Source organism: Terrapene carolina, unplaced genomic scaffold (genome assembly GCF_002925995.2).
Source record: "Terrapene carolina triunguis isolate 2854851 unplaced genomic scaffold, T_m_triunguis-2.0 Scaffold141, whole genome shotgun sequence".
Classification (NCBI taxonomy): Eukaryota; Metazoa; Chordata; order Testudines; family Emydidae; genus Terrapene; species Terrapene triunguis.
The window spans coordinates 6,339,345-6,361,486 of NW_020664492.1; the positions used below are offsets into that span (position 1 = coordinate 6,339,345).

At 42.0% G+C, this 22,142-nt stretch overlaps 1 protein-coding gene across 1 annotated transcript in view; it reads right to left on the reverse strand.

Moving 5' to 3' along the window:
- LOC112110225 (katanin p60 ATPase-containing subunit A-like 1) overlaps positions 1–22,142 on the reverse strand; it is a 53,176-nt gene that overhangs the window by 25,431 nt on the left and 5,603 nt on the right. Inside the window, exons 2-4 of the mRNA XM_024205126.3 lie at positions 11,339–11,514; positions 7,191–7,351; positions 3,298–3,466 (exon numbers count right to left, since the gene is read on the reverse strand). Coding sequence (XP_024060894.1) covers positions 3,298–3,466; positions 7,191–7,351; positions 11,339–11,500 — 492 coding nt within the window. The 5' untranslated portion in view covers positions 11,501–11,514. The remainder of the gene's footprint in view (positions 1–3,297; positions 3,467–7,190; positions 7,352–11,338; positions 11,515–22,142) is intronic.

Consider the following 22,142-nt stretch of genomic DNA (forward strand, 5'->3'; position numbering starts at 1 on the left):
GCTCTGCCAAATTGACACTCAAGCTGTAGAACAGGGCATTGTATTACTGATCTACACCTGAACTAAAGTAAGATTTAAAATATTTACAGTTTTCATGTGCAACAAAATGATTAATAGTAGTTACAAATAAGCCCAATTCTGAAGCCCTTATTTGGGTGATTAATCACTAGTCTTGCAAGTAGCTCCATTATTAATGTAATTGGAATTACTCACAGATTTAAGGATTAGTTGCCCAAATAATGGTTGAGTTATACATTCGTGGGTGGTTCTGAATACTTTCCCAGGCATAACAGCATCTTTTGTAGCATTAGGTTGGTAGAACTGCTCTGCATAGCTTTGGTGGCTTCCCTATTAGAAGACACTAATCTAATTTTCAGAGTACTCCCAAACATTCTCCTAGGGCACACATGGGGCATTATACAACCTTTGTAACATACACACATTGCCTATTTAAAATAAGCGGCTGGGTTGACAGGCTGAAATTCCTGACAATATTCCAGTGGGGGGGACCACGACAACCAGCCTGGAGGCTTTCTGGGCAGTAGAGAAAGAAAGGGAAAAAAAACACTTGGGAAACCGCATTTTAAAGGGGTGCTAGTGCATAAACACCATCGGAGTGGGATCTCAGGGTAGAAATTATTAATTATGTAGCACTATAAACATGCAAATTACTTTACAGGCAAATAAAGGACAAACTCCATGACCCTGCTTACAATCAGATTGAAGAGGTTATTACATGGCTTGGGAAGAGGATGGTTACAAACCCATAAGATGAGATAGTTGTTTTGGCTACAAATCCAGAAAAAGAAGCATTCATTTATATCTATGTATCAGCATTAGCATACCCATTGCAAGCTACAACCAATCACATTGCACCAATATCTTACTGGATGAGAATCTTATTTTTACAACTTCTAACAAGATCTGGCCAGGCAACCAAACGAATCCCCTTTAAAATACAACATTCCATCATTTTAGAAATCTCTCTGCATGCTGTAGAGTAGCATGATTTATAGCAACACGTGTCTATTCAACAGTCAACAGAATTTTAATCATCATGTGCCCTACTCCAGTACATTTAAAAATAAATGGAACATAAGCAGCAACTGATCTCATGTCAACTGACGTGTTGACAAAAAGAAGTATGCTAATTTCAGCTCCATTCCAAACACTACATGACATCAATGCTTGTTAGCGGACAAGGATAAAACTGGTAGGAGAAATCTAAGTTCTTGCTTATTTTAGGTATTAATGTAAACTATGAGAAGGTTTTTAAAAAATATTCAGATAAAAGCAATTTTAAAAAGTTACGTACTATATGAAATATATTTCTATTTATGAAACTTCTCCATCTGGCTTCCCTGCTGTAGATTATTAGTAGTATTACTCCAATACTGTCCTAGAAGTAGTACCAGCACAGCCTCATCCATAGTAAAGCCTTATAATGCTCCTTACAGGAAACTTTAAAGTGCATGGTTTTACCCTCATTAGAGGCAAGACTTGAATGCATACATGCCTGATGTATTAAACTGGTCACACAACATGATTCCAGTTCCTCATTTAACCAGCAGAACTGTAAACAATTTTCACCGTTCTTGAAAAGCTTTTTATAGCTTGCAGAGTGTTCCCTTGTTACTGTAAATCTTGCTGTTCTAAGTATGTAGAGAGAGATTTCTAAAATGATTCAACTTTAAACTTCAAATAAACTTAGAAGTGTATTCACTGGCACTGCTAGAAGACTATGTCCGAACAACCAGTGACAAGGAGGACTAGTGTTGCTTAATACCCTCTTCTACAGAATCAAAAATAACTGATACAAAGGTCACTTTTGTCTATCCCTTGACAGTGCTGGATTCTTCCCTTTAAGTCCTTTCTCATTCTTGAGTATTTAGTGTGTAGCTATGAAAACTTACCAAAATATTTTCTAACTCACCAATCACAACCTGTATTATACCACAAGCTCCAAATAGGTTAGATGCCTTTACTTTTGTGAGATATGGAATCTCATTATGCTCCAGTCTTGTACTGTTTATACCAGTGATACTCAGACTGCGACCCATGAGCCACAAGTGGCTCTTTAACGTGTCTCCTGCGGCTCTTTGCAGCACATAATATTAAAACACGGTGTGATTTAATCCCTCTAAGTTATTAACCAATCAGGATGCTTTTACTATGTTAACCAATTAAGTTATTAACTTATTTGCTCTGAGAATAATATATATGTATATAAAAACTAAGTATTTCCCCTGTCATACTATTTAAATATGAACAGTAGTAAATAAAACAATGAATTCACACTACTGTGGCTCTTTTGGTTAATTTGACTCCTGAACCACTGAGGTCTGTGTATCACTGATTTATACCATGGCTTCTATGGATTCCTGATAGTGACTCCACAGTTAAGATTGTAAGGCAGTTTCAGTTATAAACACCCAATTTTTCATACACGCATCTTACTTTCTCAAAAAGAATTCCTTTTGAAATGTCTTCTATAGTTACATGTTGGCGAATCAGTTCCTACTGTCTTCTCTCTCACTCTAGTATTGTTTCTCTTTTTACAACAAACCTTTTCAAAAACTAATTTCAATTCCCAGCCCATTTTAATTCAGAACACTGTGTCGTCCGCCCAATGCTTTTCAAAGAAACATTTTCCTCTAAATGTCTTGTTATTTATAATAATAATCTCCTAATGATGGGATTCTTAAAAAAGCTTGGTTGTCTTTTTAATCTGTATGCTTTTGGTACATCTCCACCTGCTAGTTAAGAACATACTTAAAAATACTATTGTAAATAATTGTAGACCACTGCAGAATTTACAGAACAATCTCAATTGTTTTAACTCATCTTAATTTAAATCCTGCAGAATCCTAATAAAACTGCATATCTAAAGACTCTCACTGATCTCACTTCTATATTCTTTACTTGGAAAACTTTATAATAGGGCCCAGTTCTGATCTCTTAAACTGAATAGAATTTACTCCTGATTTACACTATTATACAGGAGATCAGAATCAGGCCCATAACCTTGCTGAAACATGCAGAAAAACAAAGCTACAGTAAACTGTGCTGTTATAAAAAAACCTTCCTGATTAAAAACAGTGCTGAGAGTTTAAAGCAGTATCCAGCTTGGTGATATTACAACTGAATCACTTCGTAATACGTGCTTTGTCCACAATCTGATGTAGACCCTCCATGTTGCCCTTGCACAGGAAAACTTAAGTTTTTGCTTATTTATTTTAAAAAAATGCTTCCCCCCTGCACACACAACCCTCCAACTCCTCCGCCCCCAGTTTTTACCTTGTCCTCTCTCCCTTTAGCTCTAGATTCCCTCTCTCGGCTACTGGCAGGCTTTTCACTTTTTGATATTGGGTGTGCTCTGCCCACAGGCCCTCGCGGCTGCAATCCTGGTGATTCTTTCCTCAAAGGTTTAACTTCTCGGTTGGGACGTTTTATCTGAGGTGGAGCCCTGGCAAACAAAAAAAATATATCAATCACAGTTTAAAAAAAAAAAAAAAGATCAATACCAACAACTCAGCACTCGTGACCAACCCTACAATAACCAACCAAAATGCATGTGGAAAAAACAAATCAGATTTCAGTTTCAGGCTCTGAGTTCCAGTTTCCTGTAGCTATAAATCATGGGACTAAATTATGCTATATTCAAAAGCACAGATCCTATAAGAACAGTCGTAGAAGAAATTCCGGGAAATAGGCCAGCTAAGAACTTTGACAGGCCTCAATATCTAAGAGAGCAAGACAATGAGAAAAAAGTGACCCATTCTCAATCTTAATCGCCCCATGTGAAAGTGTCAACACTTACAAATTGTCCAGAAAGTTAGGACTAGATAGAACCAAACTGCATACTCATACACCTTTGTATACCTCCCACTGACCTTAATGGAAACTGAGCCGTGGTATGAGGGGTCAGAATTTGGTTTTAAGATTAAACTGAGGTCATATTCATTTTGCTTGGGAGGTCAGTTTAGACTTGAAATACAGAACAAAATATATGGCCAAGATGTAATCAATTTAAACGAATGTTCCCTCTAATAAATCCCTTTATTCATGTTTGCTGCCATTGTTTCAAAACTTGCAACTACTTTCCTGAAAGATTAATTTTTAAAAGTCTCACACACACATTTTCACAAACTGGATGTGATTATTAAGTATTTACTTCAAATAATTTTTCATCATGCGTAAAGAAACAGAGTTGCTGCTACTGTTACCGTTTAAAGTAATTTTCTTTACTCATCTGCAGCCGCATGAGACTAATTTATTTTACAAGTGGGGTTGACCTGCTGGGATGGGTCACTTCTCCCATCTATGACCCTACACCCAAGCCAAGAAACAGTTTAATCTATAAACAACATAAATAAATAAATCCACTTTGCACTTTATACTGCCCTTCATCCAAAATCGCCTGCAAACTTTAAAGCTCACTGTGACAGGTGCCAGCTCGTACTAAGGTCCCCATGTCTCAACTGAACATTGACAGATACATAGCTGGAGCCAGTCTGGCTGTTAGTATTGTTAAAATAGGTATTAGAATTATAAGAATGTGTTTAGATTTTATTGAATGCTTGTGAGCTGCTGCATGCATTAATCTCATTTATAACATCTGTATCCCATATTGTAAGGTAATAATTGAGAAGTTGTATTGTAAGCCTCTGTAAATCACCAGACAGGAGAGAGAGACATTAGCTAGTGTGAAATGCTGGTCTCCCACAGAAGGTGTTACATCCTGTCCAACACGGAAGGTCCATTGACACCAGATGGACTATTGTGGGACATTAAAGAGGACAAAATAAATGTATTTGTTTTGCCTTCCCCACATGAAGATGAGTCATGCAAGTGGATTCCTCCCATCAGCTGAGTTTGCAGCTCAGAGAACAAGGGATGAGGGAGATAAAAACTCGTAATAAGAAGGAACTGGAGATTTATGCTGCTTGGACTCTAGAGGGCCAGGTTTCCTAGGCATAAGTAAGAGGTCCCCACAGCTGCTTAGCCTGGATTAGCCCTATAAAACTTATAGCGCTTGTTTATTATAGAAGCTTCTATTACCTTTTGAAATTTAAGATTGTAACATCTGTTTACTTGCTTTAACCTTGTATGTAACTCTTATTTCCTTTCATATTTTAATAAATCTGTATATAATTTATTATAGGATTGGTTACAAGCATTGTCTCTGGCATGAGATCTAAGGTACAACTGACCTTGGGTAAGTGACTGGTCCTTTGGGACTGGGAATAACCTGAATATTGTTGTGATTCTTGGTGTAAGGGACCATCTATCACAAAGGTATGTTCACCTGGGGACAAGATAGAATGGAGTACCCAAGGGGACTGCCTATGACTCCTTGTTTGGCTGTTATAATGCCTGAGGAGTTTACACTTGATAACTGGTTGGTGAAATCTAAGGATAAAATTCACAATCAATTTGGGGCTAGTGCCCTGGTTCTTAATAGTCTGTCCTGAGGGTTGGTACTCATGCTCTGGAGTCACTGAGTAGCTTGACACTCACAATAGTGTAATGGGGTAGAGATGGGGGAAACTGAAGCAGCAAGCTATGGTAATGTTTTACACGCACTTTGAACAGGGGGTAAATGACTACACATGGTACAAAGTCATGAGGAATCAGGCCCATGTCCACTAGGTAATGCACTAAGAAAACCACACACATTTCATATAGGCTACAAAATAGCTTTTGGTTAGTAACTGCTTCCAATTACTACCAAATTCCCAATTTTGCTAACTCAGCTCTACATCATTCAGTGATATCTTGCAAGATGATAAATATCCCAAGAGCAGGCCACCCCCTTCCACATCCCACGGATTGCTGTCGTCCATCCCACAGGTGCCTGTATTCCAGTTCTGCTGAGCAGGATCCTTCCAGATGAAAGGTATTTTAGAAACCTAAAACTAATATAGATGCTTTACTTTTTTCTATTGTATCCCTCAATTCCAACTGGCAAAAAAAAGCCTCCTATGACCTGATAAGAAAGTCTTTAGGACTTCATGAAAATAGTTTTTAATAAATAAATCAGACAACTGACCACTCTTTCAAACAACAAAATGGGCAACTCAACTATTTTCAGAGAACCCCTTAACTACAATGTGTAACACTTTTATGTACTAAAAAATTAGACTAGAGACCTACATTAGGGGCCTGTTATATAGGGTTACCATATTTCAATACTGAAAAAAGGGGACACTCCACGGGGCCCTGGCCCCGCCCCAACTCCGGCCCTTCCCCGTCCCCAGTCCCGCCCCAACTCTGCCCCTTCTCCAAAGTCCCTGCCCCAACTCCACCCCCTCCCCTGAGCACCCCGCATTCCCCCTCCTCCCTCCTGCCCCCCGAGCTCCGGCTGCTGCTGCGCAGGGGAAGTTGCTTCGGCCCCAGCGCGTGGTGGAGAGCGGCGGGAGCCGGGAAAGTTGGAGCCCGGGGAGGAGGCGATCCCCTTACCATGCCTCCCTATTTTCCCGGACATGTTCGGCTTTTTGGAAATTCCTCCCGGACGGGGATTTGACGACCAAAAAGCCAGACATGTCCGGGAAAATCCGGACATATGGTAACCCTACTGTTATAAAGTCCACTGAATTCAATGGGAGTATTTCCATGGACTACAGTGGGCTTTGAATCAGGCCCTAGCTCTGTAAAGCATCACCTTGTCTGCAGATTTCCTTCAGTACTAAAGCAATTGGCTTCAGGCAACATATTATGTATCTTAGGCCATACCTGAACCACTACTGACCTCAAAAACAGTCACTGTTCACGAATAACCCATCCTACAATATCAGGGATCTGGAGTGGATGATTTAATAGGTCTTTTCTATCTGTAATTTTTATTATTCCAAGGCATTTATAATAAAAGAATTTTGTTAGCGTTAAAGTTGTTCAAGTGAATTTCTTAGCAGGACAATCATCAAAAGTCAAGAAAATCAGTTATGGAAATATTAATATCCTGCCCAACCTCCATACATGGGCCTTACCACACCATAATACCCAAACTCACTTCCTCTTCCACTGTACAAACACATCCAATTCCTCAAAAATCACCCCCACAATTGAACTGCAGAATTCTTTTTAGGTAGCAACAGACTCTTGAAAAATCAATTTGTCCACTGGTAAGAGATATTAATGTTCAAGGGTGGAGTTAAGGTTTGAACTATCCCAAAGTGCTTTCCAGTTACCTGTGCTCAGCCGGAACTGGAGGTGGCCAAACAGCAGGATCCCTAAATGGCTCATCTTGATAGGATACAGGAATATCTGGAGGTTTGTCTATTTTAAAACTCTCTAACGTGTTGACAATACTCTTTACTTGCTCATATTCCTCCAGTAATTCTTGCCGGACCTTCAAAATAAACAAGTGATTTCAGAAAAAAAAAAAAAGTGTTTTAATTTTTGCACAGGTCTTTTTTTTAATATATACAATCTCAATTTACAACAGAATAAAAGGTTTAGAAAATGTTTACTACAATAGAATAAATTAACATTTACGAAGAACTAATGGCCCAATCCAGCAGCTCTTAGATATGTGACTACTCCTATTACACTTCAATGGAACCTTGAGAGCATGGGCTGCAAGATCCATGCCCTGATATTGTTCAAAACTTGACAGAGATGTTCACTTGTACAGGTGAACCGTCACAATACATTCAAAGCATCAGGAAATGTTTTCAGTAACACAGACATGAGAGAGGGAAATAAAGGTAGCCTAGGTTAAGAAGACAACTAAAGCAACAGAAGAAAGTGGGAACATGACTTACTTTTATAATTTGTTTTCAGTGTTATTGTAGCTATGTTGGCCCCAGGATATGAGAGAATCAAGGCGGGTGAGGCAATAACTTTTATTGGACCAACTTCTGTTGGTGAAACAGACAAGTTGACATGAAGAAGAGCTCTGTGGAGGTCAAAAGCTTGTCTCTTTCACCATAAGCACCCAGTTTCTAATCTGCCGGGAGGTGCTCCCCCCGGCTCTGCTCCTACTCTACCCCTTCTCCCAGTGCCCCCCCCATCCCCGCCCTGCTTGTTCCCACCCTGCCTCTTCTCACCCCTTCCCCGCCCAGTTCTGCCCCCTCACTCCGAGCACACTGTGCCTTTGCTCCTCCCCTCACCCCCAGCACCTCCTGATGCTGTGAAACAGCTGATGCACAGCAGGCGGTAGGCGCTGGGAGGGAGGGGAAGGCGCTGATCGGCGGTACCCACCGGCGGGCAGAAGGCGCGGGGGGGGGGGAGAGCCGTTGATGGGGGGCTGCCAATGGGTGCTAAGCACCCACCATTTTTTTTTCCTAAGGGTGCTCCAGCCCCGGAGCACCCACGGAGTCGGTGCCTATGTCTTTCACCAACAGAAGTTGGTCCAATAAAAGATATTACTTCACCCACGTTTTCTTACTTTTATAACGGAAGTCTGACTTTGAAGTTATACACTTGCATTGTATGTTTGAAACTTCCATTTTCTACTGGTCAGAGAATATAGTAGATAACTAGCACCATTCAAATAGATAATTCCTTAAAATGTATCTCATACTTGTTAATCTACTATCTGTTGATTCATGGCCTGATCCAACTCCCACTGAAATCAAGGAGATCCTTTTCTTTAATGCACTAAATTAATTTTTCAATGAAATCCAAGTATTAGAAATGTCAAGTTAATGTGGCAGTTTGACAAACCTTAGTAAGTGCCAAGACCTTTCATAGCCCCAATGTAAAGAGCTATGAATAGTATGATATTTAGTTTACATACAATATGATGGGGGCTAATTTAGCTACAACTAATCAGGAAAGAGATCTTGGAGTCATCGTGGATAGTTCTCTGAAGACGTCCATGCAGTGTGCAGCAGCAGTCAAAAAAGCAAACAGGATGTTAGGAATCATTCAAAAAGGGATAGAGAATAAGACGGAGAATATCTTATTGACCTTATATGAATCCATGATTCACCCACATCTTGAATACTGAGTACAGATGTGGTCTCCTCATCTCAAAAAAGATATACTGGCATTAAAAAAGGTTCAGAGAAAGGCAACTAAAATGATTAGGGGTTTGAAATGGGTCCCATATGAGGAGAGATTAAAGAGGCTAGGACTTTTCAGCTTGGAAAAGAGGAGACTAAGGGGGGATATGATAGAGGTATATAAAATCATGAATGATGTGGAGAAAGTGAATAAGGAAAAAAGTTATTTACTTGTTCCCATAATATAAGAACTAGTGGTCACCAAATGAAATTAATGGGCAGCAGGTTTAAAACAAATTAAAGAGGGTTCTTCTTCACACAGCGCACAGTCAACCGGTGGAACTCCTTGCCTGAGGAGGTTGTGAAGGCTAGGACTATAACAGGGTTTAAAAGAGAACTAGATAAATTCATGGAGATTAAATCCATTAATGGCTATTAGCCAGGATGGGTAAGGAATGGTGTCCTTAGCCTCTGTTGTCAGAGGGTGGAGATGGATGGCAGGAGAGAGATCATTTGATCATTACCTGTTAGGTTCACTCCCTCTGGGACACCTGGCATTGGTCACTGTCAGTAGACAGGATACTGGGCTGAATGGACCTTTGGTCTGACCCAGTATGGCCGTTCTTATGTTCCTACGAATACTGTTGAAGTCAGTGGGAGTAATCCTGGTCTGAAAGTTAAGCACTTACCTAAGCACTTGAGCTTTAATGACTTATTCTGGCCACATTAAAGTCAATGGCAAAATTCCTATTTATGTCAGTGATGGAAGGATTGGACCTTTTAGATCATTTTGAAAACTGATCAGCTTGTCTTCTGCCTTCGTCCTGAATTCCCTCCGTTATACAAAAAGTGTTTTCCAACATCAACAAATTAATCTTTGGAGGATGTGTACACAAAGTGGATACTATGAATACACTTTGTATACATATCTTATACAAATTCTTATTGTATAAAACTTAATTTGAATGGAATGCAATGTCTCGTGCGCATTTTTTTTAATTAATTTAACTAAGGAGATAATCTCAGGTAATTATTTTAAATTTTGCCTGTTTACAGTAGTATCATGTACAAACATAAACCTGTATTGTCCCTTTACTTTGTCCATTTTGCCTTGATAAACAGATTTTTTGTGTGCGCGTTTTGAATGGAGCTGAAGTTAACATAGAACATTTTGTCTACAACAACTTTAATGTATATAGCGCCTTATTTTGCCAAAATGTGTCTGACATCAGTATCAATCTAATTATATGTGTTTGTTTAAAGTCTGCACAGCACATAACACTGGACCAAGCTCTATCCTTGGTTGCCTGCAGGGGGCTCCTACTAAAGTCATGATACCAGCATGCCCAGAGCCAAGGACAGAATTTGTCCCATTGATTTTGCTAGATTCCACAAAAATAGGCAGTTTTTCTGCTCTTCCCTTCCCACTGCCGCATGTAGCCTGTTTTTTTTTTCAAAGTGATATTTGGAATCCAAGAGATTTATGCTGTAAGAATTTATCCAAACCCAGACTGACATATGTGAGTTCATGTGAGTTAATGGACTCCAAGATCCAACGCTAATATTGTTACAATATTGAGCTAAATCAAATGTTTTGGCCTAAAAACTGTGACATTATCCCTCAAAGATTTCACATCTGTTGTTAATATTGTGTTTAAGTATTGAATCCATGATTTATGCATTTCGGCATTTTGTATGTTTTCCTTGCTGTGGGATCTATCTGCCTTGGAATCTCAGATGACACCTGCTTATAGCATTAAGTGATGCAGCACACTGTCTGCTGCTTATCTATTTCTATTGCTATGCCAGTCTGCTTCCTCCACCTCTGCACTAACACAGATCAGTAGCTTGGGAGCAATTTACCTCCCATTAACACTACAGATTCATTCTCACTTTTTCCATCGCTCCTAGAAATCGAACCACAAATACTCCTCATGCAAATAAAGTTGAGCACATGCCCAAGTGATTGTGAGATCAGGGCCTAAGAGTACTATCTGCAGATAACATTTTAGATAATTGCAACTATATTGATCTTTTTAATGATACAAGCCCATCTCACATCATAGCTTACTGCTTATTAGTTGGATGAAAGATGAGAGAGCAAAAGGAAATCATTATAGTATTAGTAGAAAACATAATAGTATTTCCAAAATAGGCAGTCACACACAATTAGTCCGTTGATTAGCAAGACACACTATGAAGACAGGAAAATTGATTCAATTAGAACTAAAGAATCCCTTCTAACTATGTCACAAGAAATACTGCCACATAAATATCATGAACTTCAATTTAGCCAATATATATTTGGGCTACATTTTAAAAAGCTTGTGCAATGTTGTATTTCTTTCCAAATCAACCACATACAGTGCAATACCGCTTCATCATACCTGTTGCCATTTGCCCTTAACTGCTGGGTCTCGGATTGATTGACAGTGTCTCTGAATCTGCTGGATGACACCTTGGTAATATACCATAGAGGAGTCGTAGTTCCCAAGAAGCGCGTATTCTCTCCCTTTTTTGGCATTATCACAAATCTCAGCCAAATTCATCGTCTCTCACAAACCTAAAACATAACATTTAATCATAAGACGAAAACTTGTACAGGCCATATAATGATTCAGAAAATCATTAGGTAGTTTTTGTTTTGCTATTCCTTGTATGGCTGCTTTACATCCACGTTACCATTTAGATGTACAGATTATTATAGTACCTCCTTATTATGCTGATTATTGACAATAAACCACAATGACTGGTAAAGCATATGTATTTTTCCTCTACCCTGAGCCTGTTAAATCATTACATGCAAGTGGACTGCAGCACCCATGCTGAGCCCTCTTGTTGTCAATATTCAGTTTACAGCAGGGATCTCAAACTCAAATCACCACGAGAGCCACATGAGGACTAGTACATTGGCCCGAGGGCCGCATCACTGACACCTTCATATAAAGGTACAAAAGTCCCGTGTCCCCCCCGGCTGCCCCTGGCCCTGCCCCCACTCCACCCCTTCCATGAGGCCCTGCCCTTACCCCACCCCTTCCCTGCCCCCATTCCAACCCCTTCCCCAAAGTCCCCACCCCAACTCTACCCCCTCCCTGCCCCTATTCCAACCCCTTCCCCAAATTCCCACACCTGCCCTGCCTCTTCTCCGCCTCCTCCCCTGAGCGCGTGGCTCCCCGCTCCTCCCCCTCCCTCCTGGAAAGTGCTAAGCGCCGCCAAACAGCTGTTCGGCAGTAGGAAGCACCTGGAGGTAGGCAGAGGAGCGGGGACACGGCGCACTGGGGGGAGGGAGCGGGGGCAGCGGGGGGAGGGGAGCTTGGCAGCCGCAGGAAATAACTCCAGGGCCACGTGTTTGAGACCCCTGGTTTACAGCAAGCTAGGGTGTAAACATAGTGCACGGCAGGTTAGTGCAGGGTAAGTGCCTGTGTGGACCATGCTGCCTTACACTAACAGTTCACTAATGTGCTTTAATCTATTCCAGTTCCAAAGTGAGTCAAAGCGCACTAGGGAACTTTTAGTGCATGGCAGCAGGGTAAACATCATAGACGCTTGGTTCATGGCAGGTGTCATGAATATAAAGGGAAGGGTAACAACCTTTATGTAGGCAGTAACAAAATCCTTCCTGGCCAGCGGTACAGAATCACTTTACTTGTAAGGGATTAAGAAGCTCAAATAACCTGGTTGGCACCTGACCAAAAGGACCAATAAGGAAAGAAGATACTTTCAAATCAAGGGGGGGGGGGAAGAAGAGAGGTGTTGTTTGTGCTCTCTTTGTTTGTTCTCTCTCTGGACAGAGAGCGAGACCAAGCAGGTAAACCATCTCCTGAAAAGATACCTGAAATGATACATCTAAAATTACAGAAATTGTAAGTAAAGGCAAGGTTAGTATATTATTGGTTAGTATATTATTCTCAAGCCTCCCCAGGAAAGGGAGTGAAGGGGCTTGGGGGGAATATTTTGGGGAAACAGGGACTCCATGTGGCCCTTTTTCCTGGATTTTGGTCTAAATCACTTGGTGGTGGCAGCAATACCATCCAAGAACAAGAAAAGGATTTGTGCTTTGGGGAAGTTTTAACCTAAGCTGGTAAAAATAAGCTTAGGGGGTCTTTCATGCAGGTCCCCACATCTGTACCCCAGAGTTCAGAGTGGGGAGGGAACCTGGACAGCAGGCTAGTGCAGGATACATTTACGCCCCATTTCACTGCAAACTAAGTGTTCGTGTACAGAATCAGGCTTTAATTTATATAACACCACAACATATATTAGCAACCAGCCACCCATGAATCACATATCACCTGAGGCTTTACATTTATTATATTATTTGTATTACATGAGTGATTAGGAGATCCAATCAACATTAAGAGCCCACTGGGTTAGGAACTTTTGAAAGACCTCATCTTAACCAGGTTACATTTTAAATATACAAGACGGGGAAAGGACAGGAGAAAGGGAAAGGCCATGTAAGCAGAAGTTTGGGAACAGAGACAGAGTCAAGAATTGACCACAGCACTCAACTCCTATTTGAATGCGCCTTAACCACAAGACTATCCTTCCTCTCTTTTAAAAATATTTTCTCCTTAGTAGCAGTTGCCCTGAAGATATCTCGTACCCAGTAGTTCCCAGCTACACTATGTATACAGAGCTCAGTTACACTCCATGCACTATAAAGACAAATGTACTTCTGTATACTATCCAATTTCTTTTAATTTGTGTAGTGTACCTAACAAGGTCTGACGAGGCAAATGTTTGTCGGCTTTTTTGGGTTTTCTTCAAATATTAATTTCAATGCTCATGAAACGACAGCAATAGAAACACAAGGCTTCTCTGAAATCATAGGACATGACATGGACAGTGGTGTTGAAAGCTTGGACACACTTTGTCCCAGGAATGTTGCTTTTACTTGAATCATAAAACAAGGTTACTCCCCTGCCGTTGGATGTCTTCAAAAAGATTGTGAAAAAAGATCTACATCACGGGGGTGGACCCAAAGATTGGAGCCCTCTGAAAAGTTTCTGAGAACTTGGTGAGATGGATGCTGGTGCCATCCAGAAATTTTTGGTAGTATCCATGAGGCCATTATTAATACAACCCCTCTGTCTGACTGACTCATTTCCAGAATATCCAACAATTTGTGAGACTTTTCTTGAACAGTAGATAGCTCAAAGACCAATGCATCCATGCTCCTGATGAGCAGGTTTTGGAAGATTTTACATCTTCCATAATACTGATGATGTCTATCATAACATCCTCTGGAGAAAAATGAGTTCTATGGAGTATGGCCTACACTCTCTTCCTCAGCTGTGGAATCTGAATCGAATCGCAGTGAAGGAGGTAGTACAGGGGTTTGGCAGGTTGGTATACCAAGGGGGAGATTAAAAAGTGACTGCCATTCCTATCCTCCAAGACTGTGATGTCCAGGAAGGCCAGTTGGCTCATGGCAGATAAACATGCAAAATGGCCCTTGTGCAGAAGGTGGGGTTCGAAACCTCAACTGAGAGGGATGCACTGAAGTACTCTGTGCCAACGGTGAAACCAAGAAAGGTCTAGTTTGAGGCAAAAGGAACTAAATGACCCTAGAATGAACTTCTCATTCTATTCCATTGGCACCAAAGTAACAATAAGGAAACTTCAGCTCCAAATCCTCAATTCCAAGGGAATCCTTAACATCACCCTAGCAAGTGGAGCATTATGGATTTCTGTTCAGCAAAACAGATAATGGAGCCTGAAATGAAAACTGTAGCCTCCCTGGGACTGAAACTGGGGAGAATAGACAATCTTTCCATCAGAACTAGATAAGATGGAGCTAATCCTTAGAAGCAAGGAGATGGGCTGCTGATAACAAGAACCTCCTACCTTAGCACCAGATAATTCCACCTTAATCTTCAGTGCCAACCGCCTGCCTGATCCTCAGGAACAGGACTGCATGGAGCAATGGTGCCATGTATTCCTCTTTTCTCCATCTCTCGACACCAAGGAAAGTGGATTTGGTGTGGCGTCCAAAGCTACCTTTGGGTTTCTCAGACCCTCTCTGGGAAACGGAACTGGATATGCCTGAAGACTGGAACTTCTAAGGGCTCGAAGCCAGTTCTGACTCCAATTCTGCACTGGAAGCTCTAAGAGGCCAACTCCCTAACCAATTTCAAGTCTCTGCTGCAAAGCTTGGGGGTACTAGAACTGTTCAAAGAAAAGGTCATCAGAATTTTTTAACATGGGTAAAATACATTTTTCCCTAACCTTGTTCTCTGATATGGCTGAATTGTTTTGGTTGAAATTTAAAAAAAACAGTCTGAGCCGAACACCCAGCATATAGAATTTCATCCAAAATGATTAAAGTTTGGCAAGTTATAAGCAGCTAAAAAACAGATTTCATAATGGGCAATCTTAAAAGATAGTGCTACCAGCTTTGCCTACACCTGTCCCCTGGTAGTAGACAATATAATGATGCTCCTCCAGAGAAGGCTAAAGCCTTTTATGCTAGATGTACTTGATGAGTGGTGAACTGTATGCCACAGAGGAGAAAAATTCTTTCCTGACCCAAGTTAGGGATCAGTTCAGCTTATGCGCCAAAGAATGAAGATTGATATCTCTTGTGACCTGTTTAGCCTAGCTAGTGCAGGATTTTTAACAAGCAAACTTAGGGCCCATGTGTGGCAGCTATATTGACACTAATGTCTGTAAACGCTTCCTCTTGTCAATGATCCATGAAATAAGACATTTCTAAGGAAGTCTTGACTGGAAGCTGTTTTACTCTAGTGTAGGAAAGAGCCACATGATGATTAGATGAGATACTGGTGTCACAAATGACGTGCAAGTTGTTTTAAATCAGTGGTTCTCAAGCTTTTGTGCTGGTGACCCCTTTCACATAGCAAGCCTCTGAGTGTGACCCCCTCCCCCAATAAATTAAAAACACTTTTTAATATATTTAACACCATTATAAATGCTGCAGGCAAAGCAGGGTTTGGGGTGGAGGCTGACAGCTTGCAACCTCCCATGTAATAACCTCGCGACCCCCTGAGGGGTGACAACCCCCAGTTTGAGAACCCGTTTTAAATTCACCTGGAAACACGGTTGTTGGCAGTTTTAAACAGGACTGTTATATGGGTGGAAAAATAAACAGATAAGGGGAAAGTATTTATGCATTTTCTTTAACAGCAGTGAAGTACACCTCTACCCCTATATAACGTGACCCGATATAACACGAATTCGGATATAACGCAGTAAAGCAGTGCTCTGGAGGGTCGGGGCTGCGCACTCCGGCGGATCAAAGCACGTTCGATATAACGCGGTTTCACTATAACGCGGTAAGATTTTTTGGCTCCCGAGGACAGCGTTATATCGGGGTAGAGGTGTATACTCCATCAAATGTTCTATCATCCTTGATGGATACAATGTATCATAATCTCTGCAGTTGCTTGTAGAACAGCAATTCCCAACCTGTAGTCTGCAACTCTTGGGCGGGGGGGGGGAGGGCTGCAAGCAGGTTGCAGGGGGTCTGCCAAGCAGGGCCAGCGTTAAACTCGCTGGGATCCAGGGCAAAAAGCTGAAGCCCTGCTGTGGCAAGGCTGAAGCCCAAACCCAAGCAAATTACCTTTCTGGGGCCCCTGTGGCATGTGGCCAAGGGCAACTGCCCTGCTTGCTACCCCCTAATGCCGACCCTGACTTTTATATGCAGAAAAACAGTTGTTGTGACACAGATGGGCCATGGAGTTTTTAATAGCATGTTCGGGGGGGCTCAGAAAGAAAAAGTTTGAGAACCCCTGATGTAGAATACAGAAATAAAACTAAGCAAAATATATAAAATAAATAAGTGGTCCTCACAATTATGGAAAAAGCAAAATAAACTAAAATCAGCTAAACTGGATCACAGAGAAATAACAAAGAAAACAATTCAGAAAAAAAATCCACCTTCTTCTGAAAAATAAAATAACTATAAATCCTCTATAAATAACTTATGCATCCGAAGAAGTGGGTTGTAGCCCACGAAAGCTAATGCTCTAATAAATTTGTTAGTCTCTAAGGTGCCACAAGTACTCCTGTTCTTTTTATAAATCCTCTATAAACATGAGCTATAGTAAGGCTAATGCAGCATAGCCAGGGTCTTTAAAAAATAAGGCAAAAATAAAGAGGCCTACGCTAGGTCTACGCTAGTATTTTTGTCGGTAAAACTTGTTTGTCAGGAGTGTGAAAAAACCATACCCCTGACCAACATAAGTTACACCAAATGATGTGCCGGTGTGGACAGCACTATGCTCTTCTGCCGACATAGCTACAGCTGCTTGCTGGGGTGATTTAATTATGCCTACGGTAGAGCTCTCTCCCATCAGCAGAGCGGCTACATGGGAGACCTTACAACTGCGCCGCTTTAAGTCAGTGATCTCCATGCCGAGTCACACAGCATAAGGAGACTGCTGCCTGACTAGAATACAGAGGGGACTAAATCCAGAACAAGGGGCAGGAAAAGGACAAACTGTTCCTGGGAGTTGGGGGGCAACGAATAGCTGGGCAAGGAGACTGGGAGCTGTAGAAGAGAAAGAGGCTGGAGCCTGGAACAAGGAAGGGGGATAGACTGAGATTGGATGAGGAACCAAGAGAGGGCGGCTTGAACTGAGAGCAAGTGAAAAAGCAGGGAGGCAGATCAGACCTAGGGTGACCAGATGTCCCTATTTTATAGGGACAGTCCTGACTTTGGGGTTTTTTTCTTTTATAGGCTCCTATTACCCCGCACCCCCGTCCTGATTTTTCACACTTGCTGTCTGATCATCCTAATCAGACCTGGAGCAGCAAACTAGGAGTGGCTGGGCAAGGAGACTGGGAAGAAACCTGCAGACTAGAGACTGAAATAGGGTAGTGTGACGTTATGAGTGTAATATAATATCTCAGTGGAAGGTGACAGGGCCAGAAAGAGTTAATTAACTCATGAACTGACCTGGCCCATGGCTGACCTGTAGAGACTGGTTAGGAAGATAGGTAAATGAATAGAGCTTTGAAATGTAAGTCTGTATTGTTAGAGGTAGAAGGGTAGGTGTTTGCTCAGGTCTTGTGATGTAAGCAAACAAGTCTTGTCTATTGCTATAGCTTTAATTCAAAGATAAAAAAGGAATATTAACATTTATGATGATACTTGAGTGAAATAGTATTATTGTCTATATGTCTCTTTGAAGGTTGTGTTAACCTGTATCTGAACTGTTTAATGGATAAATTATCCTGTGCTAATTGCCATGATGTTTAGAAGAAGGAAAGTTGAGCCTATTGTTTTCTCAGGCCAAAAGGCTGCTGAAAATGTATAAAAACCTTGGGACACGATCCTTCTGCATCTCAGATCTGCTTTGGGTTTCAAGAGGGGAAACCTTAAGCCATAAGGATTGAGATCCCCAGTCACTGACTGGAGTCACCATGAATATGGACATTGGACTATAACCTATGGACTATATATCTAAAGGACTTTTGTCAACTACAAGCTCACCTCTGCTATGTATCTGAACCTCAAGAATTCAAGTCTGTATGTATATTGATCTTTTAACCAACTCTCTCTCTCTCTCTCCTTTTTTTTAAATAAATTTTAGCTTAGTTAATAAGAATTTGCTATAAGCGTGTATTTTGGGTAAGATCTAAGTTATAATTGAACCTGGGTATGTGGCTGATCCTTTGCGATTGGAAGAACCTTTTCTTTTATATGATAAGATTTTCAGAAATCATCATTATATCTGACAGGTGTGTCTGGACGGAGGCCTGAGGCTGGGCACTTTAAGGGAACTGCGTTGTTTGGACTTCTGAGTAACCAGTGAGGTACTATAGAAGCTGTTTTGTGCTGGCTTGGTAAATCTAAATATTGGAATATCCACCAGCGTTTGGGGTTTGTCTGCCCCGTTTTGTTTGCAGTTCACCCTGATTGAGTGACCTCAGCTGGCTCCCACGGGCAGCACCGTCACAGTAGGCAAGAAGAATGGGACTGGGAGAAGGAGCCAGGGTGGGGAAGAGACGGGACTAGGACAGATTGGAGGGGATGGAGCAGAAGGGATCAAGTCTGAGGGGAGTAGGGATAGAATGGGCAGAAGTCTGTGCCCAACAGAGAACACTCCCCTCCACAGCCTGGAAAAAAACCTATTAATTCGTGAGTCTCACCATTCCTCTGCTGACAGCAAATACCTGTGAAATCCACTAGCAAAATGTGTGTCTCACCCCCTCTTGTGGTACAGACAAACGATGACAACCTACTACTGCTATCAGTTACTTCACTAGTGGCAGAGAACTGGGCAGTGGAGCTAAAGGTTCCAACTCTGCTGATGAACCATGGAGGTGTCAATATGATGCCACATGATGAATTATCTGTTTTTCAGTTTGCTTTTTTAAAAAACTAGGAAATTACACAAAAGTTCTAAGATAAAACAATAGTAAGGTTGTAAAGTCAAGCATTCAAATGTTAGGAAATGCCAGCTCCTTTGTGCACATGCATGATACAGTCTTTAATTACATGATCACATCCTATTTTATCCACAAGATAGCTATCTCATTCAGTGCACAGAATCAGGGATGTGTAGGAAAGGAAGCTGTTATTTGTAAGACTTGTTGCAGAAGTTGGAAGGGGTGTAATGAATGAGGCAGGCTTTTGCAGAAACAGAAAAGATGGTTCTACAGTTAAGACAGCTGAATTGGATTCTATCCCTGCCTCTGCCATAGACACGAAACTTAAACGAAAATGTTCAAACTAACTGTGTTCCTCATATTCTGGGTGCCATCTTAATACCTTGATGTCTGATTTGCAGAAGTGCTGAGCACTTGCAACTGAAGTCAATTAAAGCTGCGCTTTGAACATATAAAGTGCTATATAGGAGAACCTCAGAGTTACAAATACCTTGGGAATGGAGGTTGTTTGTAACTCTGAAATGTTCATAACTGAACAAAACGTTATGGTTTTTCTTTCAAAAGTTTACAACTGAACATTGACTTAACACAGCTTTGAAATTTTACTATGCAGAAGGAAAATGTTGCTTTTAACCATCTTAATTTAAATGAAACAAGCGCAGAAACCATTTCCTTACTTTTCAAATATTTTTTTTAAAACTGTCCCTTAATTTTTTTAGTAGAAGTGAGGATTGTGTGAGGCGAGTGGGAAAGAACTGTGTGAGAAGTTGTAGCGACCTTGTGTGGATAAATATGGAATGTAGACTAGAGTCTAAATAGATGTGAAAAATAAGATATCAGGATGACCTAGGTATTAACAATATGCAGCTGTTGCTCATTATTGTATGTAACAAAAGGTATAAATGCTTGCCTTAATTGTTTATCTTTTGAGAGACCTGCCTAAGAGGGGAAAACCCTGTGTCCTAGTGCACTCTCTCCCTCTATGCAATTGCTTGAGAATAAAGTATCTGATTTGCTGCACCCAAAAAAGAGAGTGGAGAAAAACAGAGTTCTCGACATTATGTTTAACACAGAACTGTACTGTATTTGCTTTTTTATGTGGGTGTCTCTGCTGCTGCCTGATTGTGTACTTCCAGTTCCAAATGAGGTGTGTGGTTGACTGGTCAGTTTGTAACTCTGGTGTTCGTAACTCTGAGGTTCTACTGTATAATCTTACGTTTTCTGAAAAATCAGGTTTTAGGCATCTCAAATTAGGAACCCAAAATCAGTGGAATCTTTTAACCTTACTCTCTCAGTGCCTCAGTTCCCTATATGTAGACTGAGGGTAATATCTCCCCCTTACCTGACAGGGGTATTGTGAAGATTAACTAATTTTGTGAAGCACTCAGACAGGGTTTTGAATAGCGTGCAGTAAATAAGGCATGGGGTCATACAGTGAGCAAGGAGAAAACAAAATATTGAATAGCTACTCATTAAATGAGCCCCATTCATCCTCTGCACTGAATGAGGCAGGAGTTCCATGGAAAAAATAGTATGTGACCATCTAATTCAAGTCTGTATCATAATGCATATGGACAAGGGAAACAAATGATGGCTGCACAGGCAACCTTCATTCTGCCATTTCCTAGCTTTTGTATGCTTGACTTTGTAACATTAATAATGTTATTATGACATTGTTTGTATGTAAAATAGAGAGAAAGCCAGTGGTCTACTCAACAATTCCTATGTTCCTAAAGGAACTACTAACTTTGCAATTGTTATCCAGGCACATCACCTCCATATTAGCGCACACAACAAAATTCATGTGACGGGGTGGGGCCGAGGGGTTCGGAGTGTGGGAGGAGGCTCAGGGCTGCTGTAGATAGTTGGGGTGCAGGGGGTGAGGGCTCTGAGATGGGGCTGGGAATTTGGGGTGCAAGCTGCCCCAGGGCTTCAACAAGGAGAGAGAACTCCCTACAGCTCTCTCCCCATAGCAGCAGCTGGGCTGACGGGAGGGGTGCCTCTCCCCACCACGGCAGCTCCAGGGCTGGGGCCGCAGGCATAGGCACCGACTCCATGGATGCTCCAGAGCTGGAGCACCCACGGCCTCCCCACCCCCGGCCCCTCCTCACCTCCGCCTCCTCCCCTGAGCGCACCACGTCCCCGCTTCTCTGCCTACCTCCCAGCGCTTGCCAATGCAAAACAGTTGTTTCGCGGTGTAACAAGCTCCGGGAGAGAGCGGGGAGGAGCAGGAACGCAGCGCGCTCAGGGGAGGAGGTGGGGAAGAGGCGAGGCTGGGGCGGGGATTTGGGGAAGGGGTTGGAATAGGGGCAGGGAGGGGGCGGATTTAGGGCAGGTACTTTTGGGAAGGGGGTGGAATGGGGGCAGGGATGGAGTCGGGGTAGGGCCAGGGGCGGGTCAAGCACCCACCAGCGCCAGCAGAAGTCAGTGCCTATGGCCGCAGGATAGGCGCCTCTCCCACAGCTGCGCCAGGTCCGGGTGAGGGGCGTGTCTCCCCTGGCCACAGCAGGTCCAGGCCAGGCTGGATTGGGGCCGGGGGAGGGACCCTTCTCCCCCGGCCATGGCAGGTCCGTGGCTGGGCTGGGTCGAGTCCCGGGCTGGGGGAGAGGAATCCCCGGCCACATAGCTTAGAGGGAACTTAGGTGGTAGCTATGTCAATAAACATTCTTCCATCGACCTAGCACTGTCTACACCAGGAGTTAGGCTGACTTAACTATGTATCTCAGGGGTGTGGATTTTTCACACTCCTGAGTGACACAGCTGGGCCAATTGCTGTGTAGATATACCCTTTGTGTCTAAGCACAGGCTATTTCTCCAAGTCTATTTTCTAAT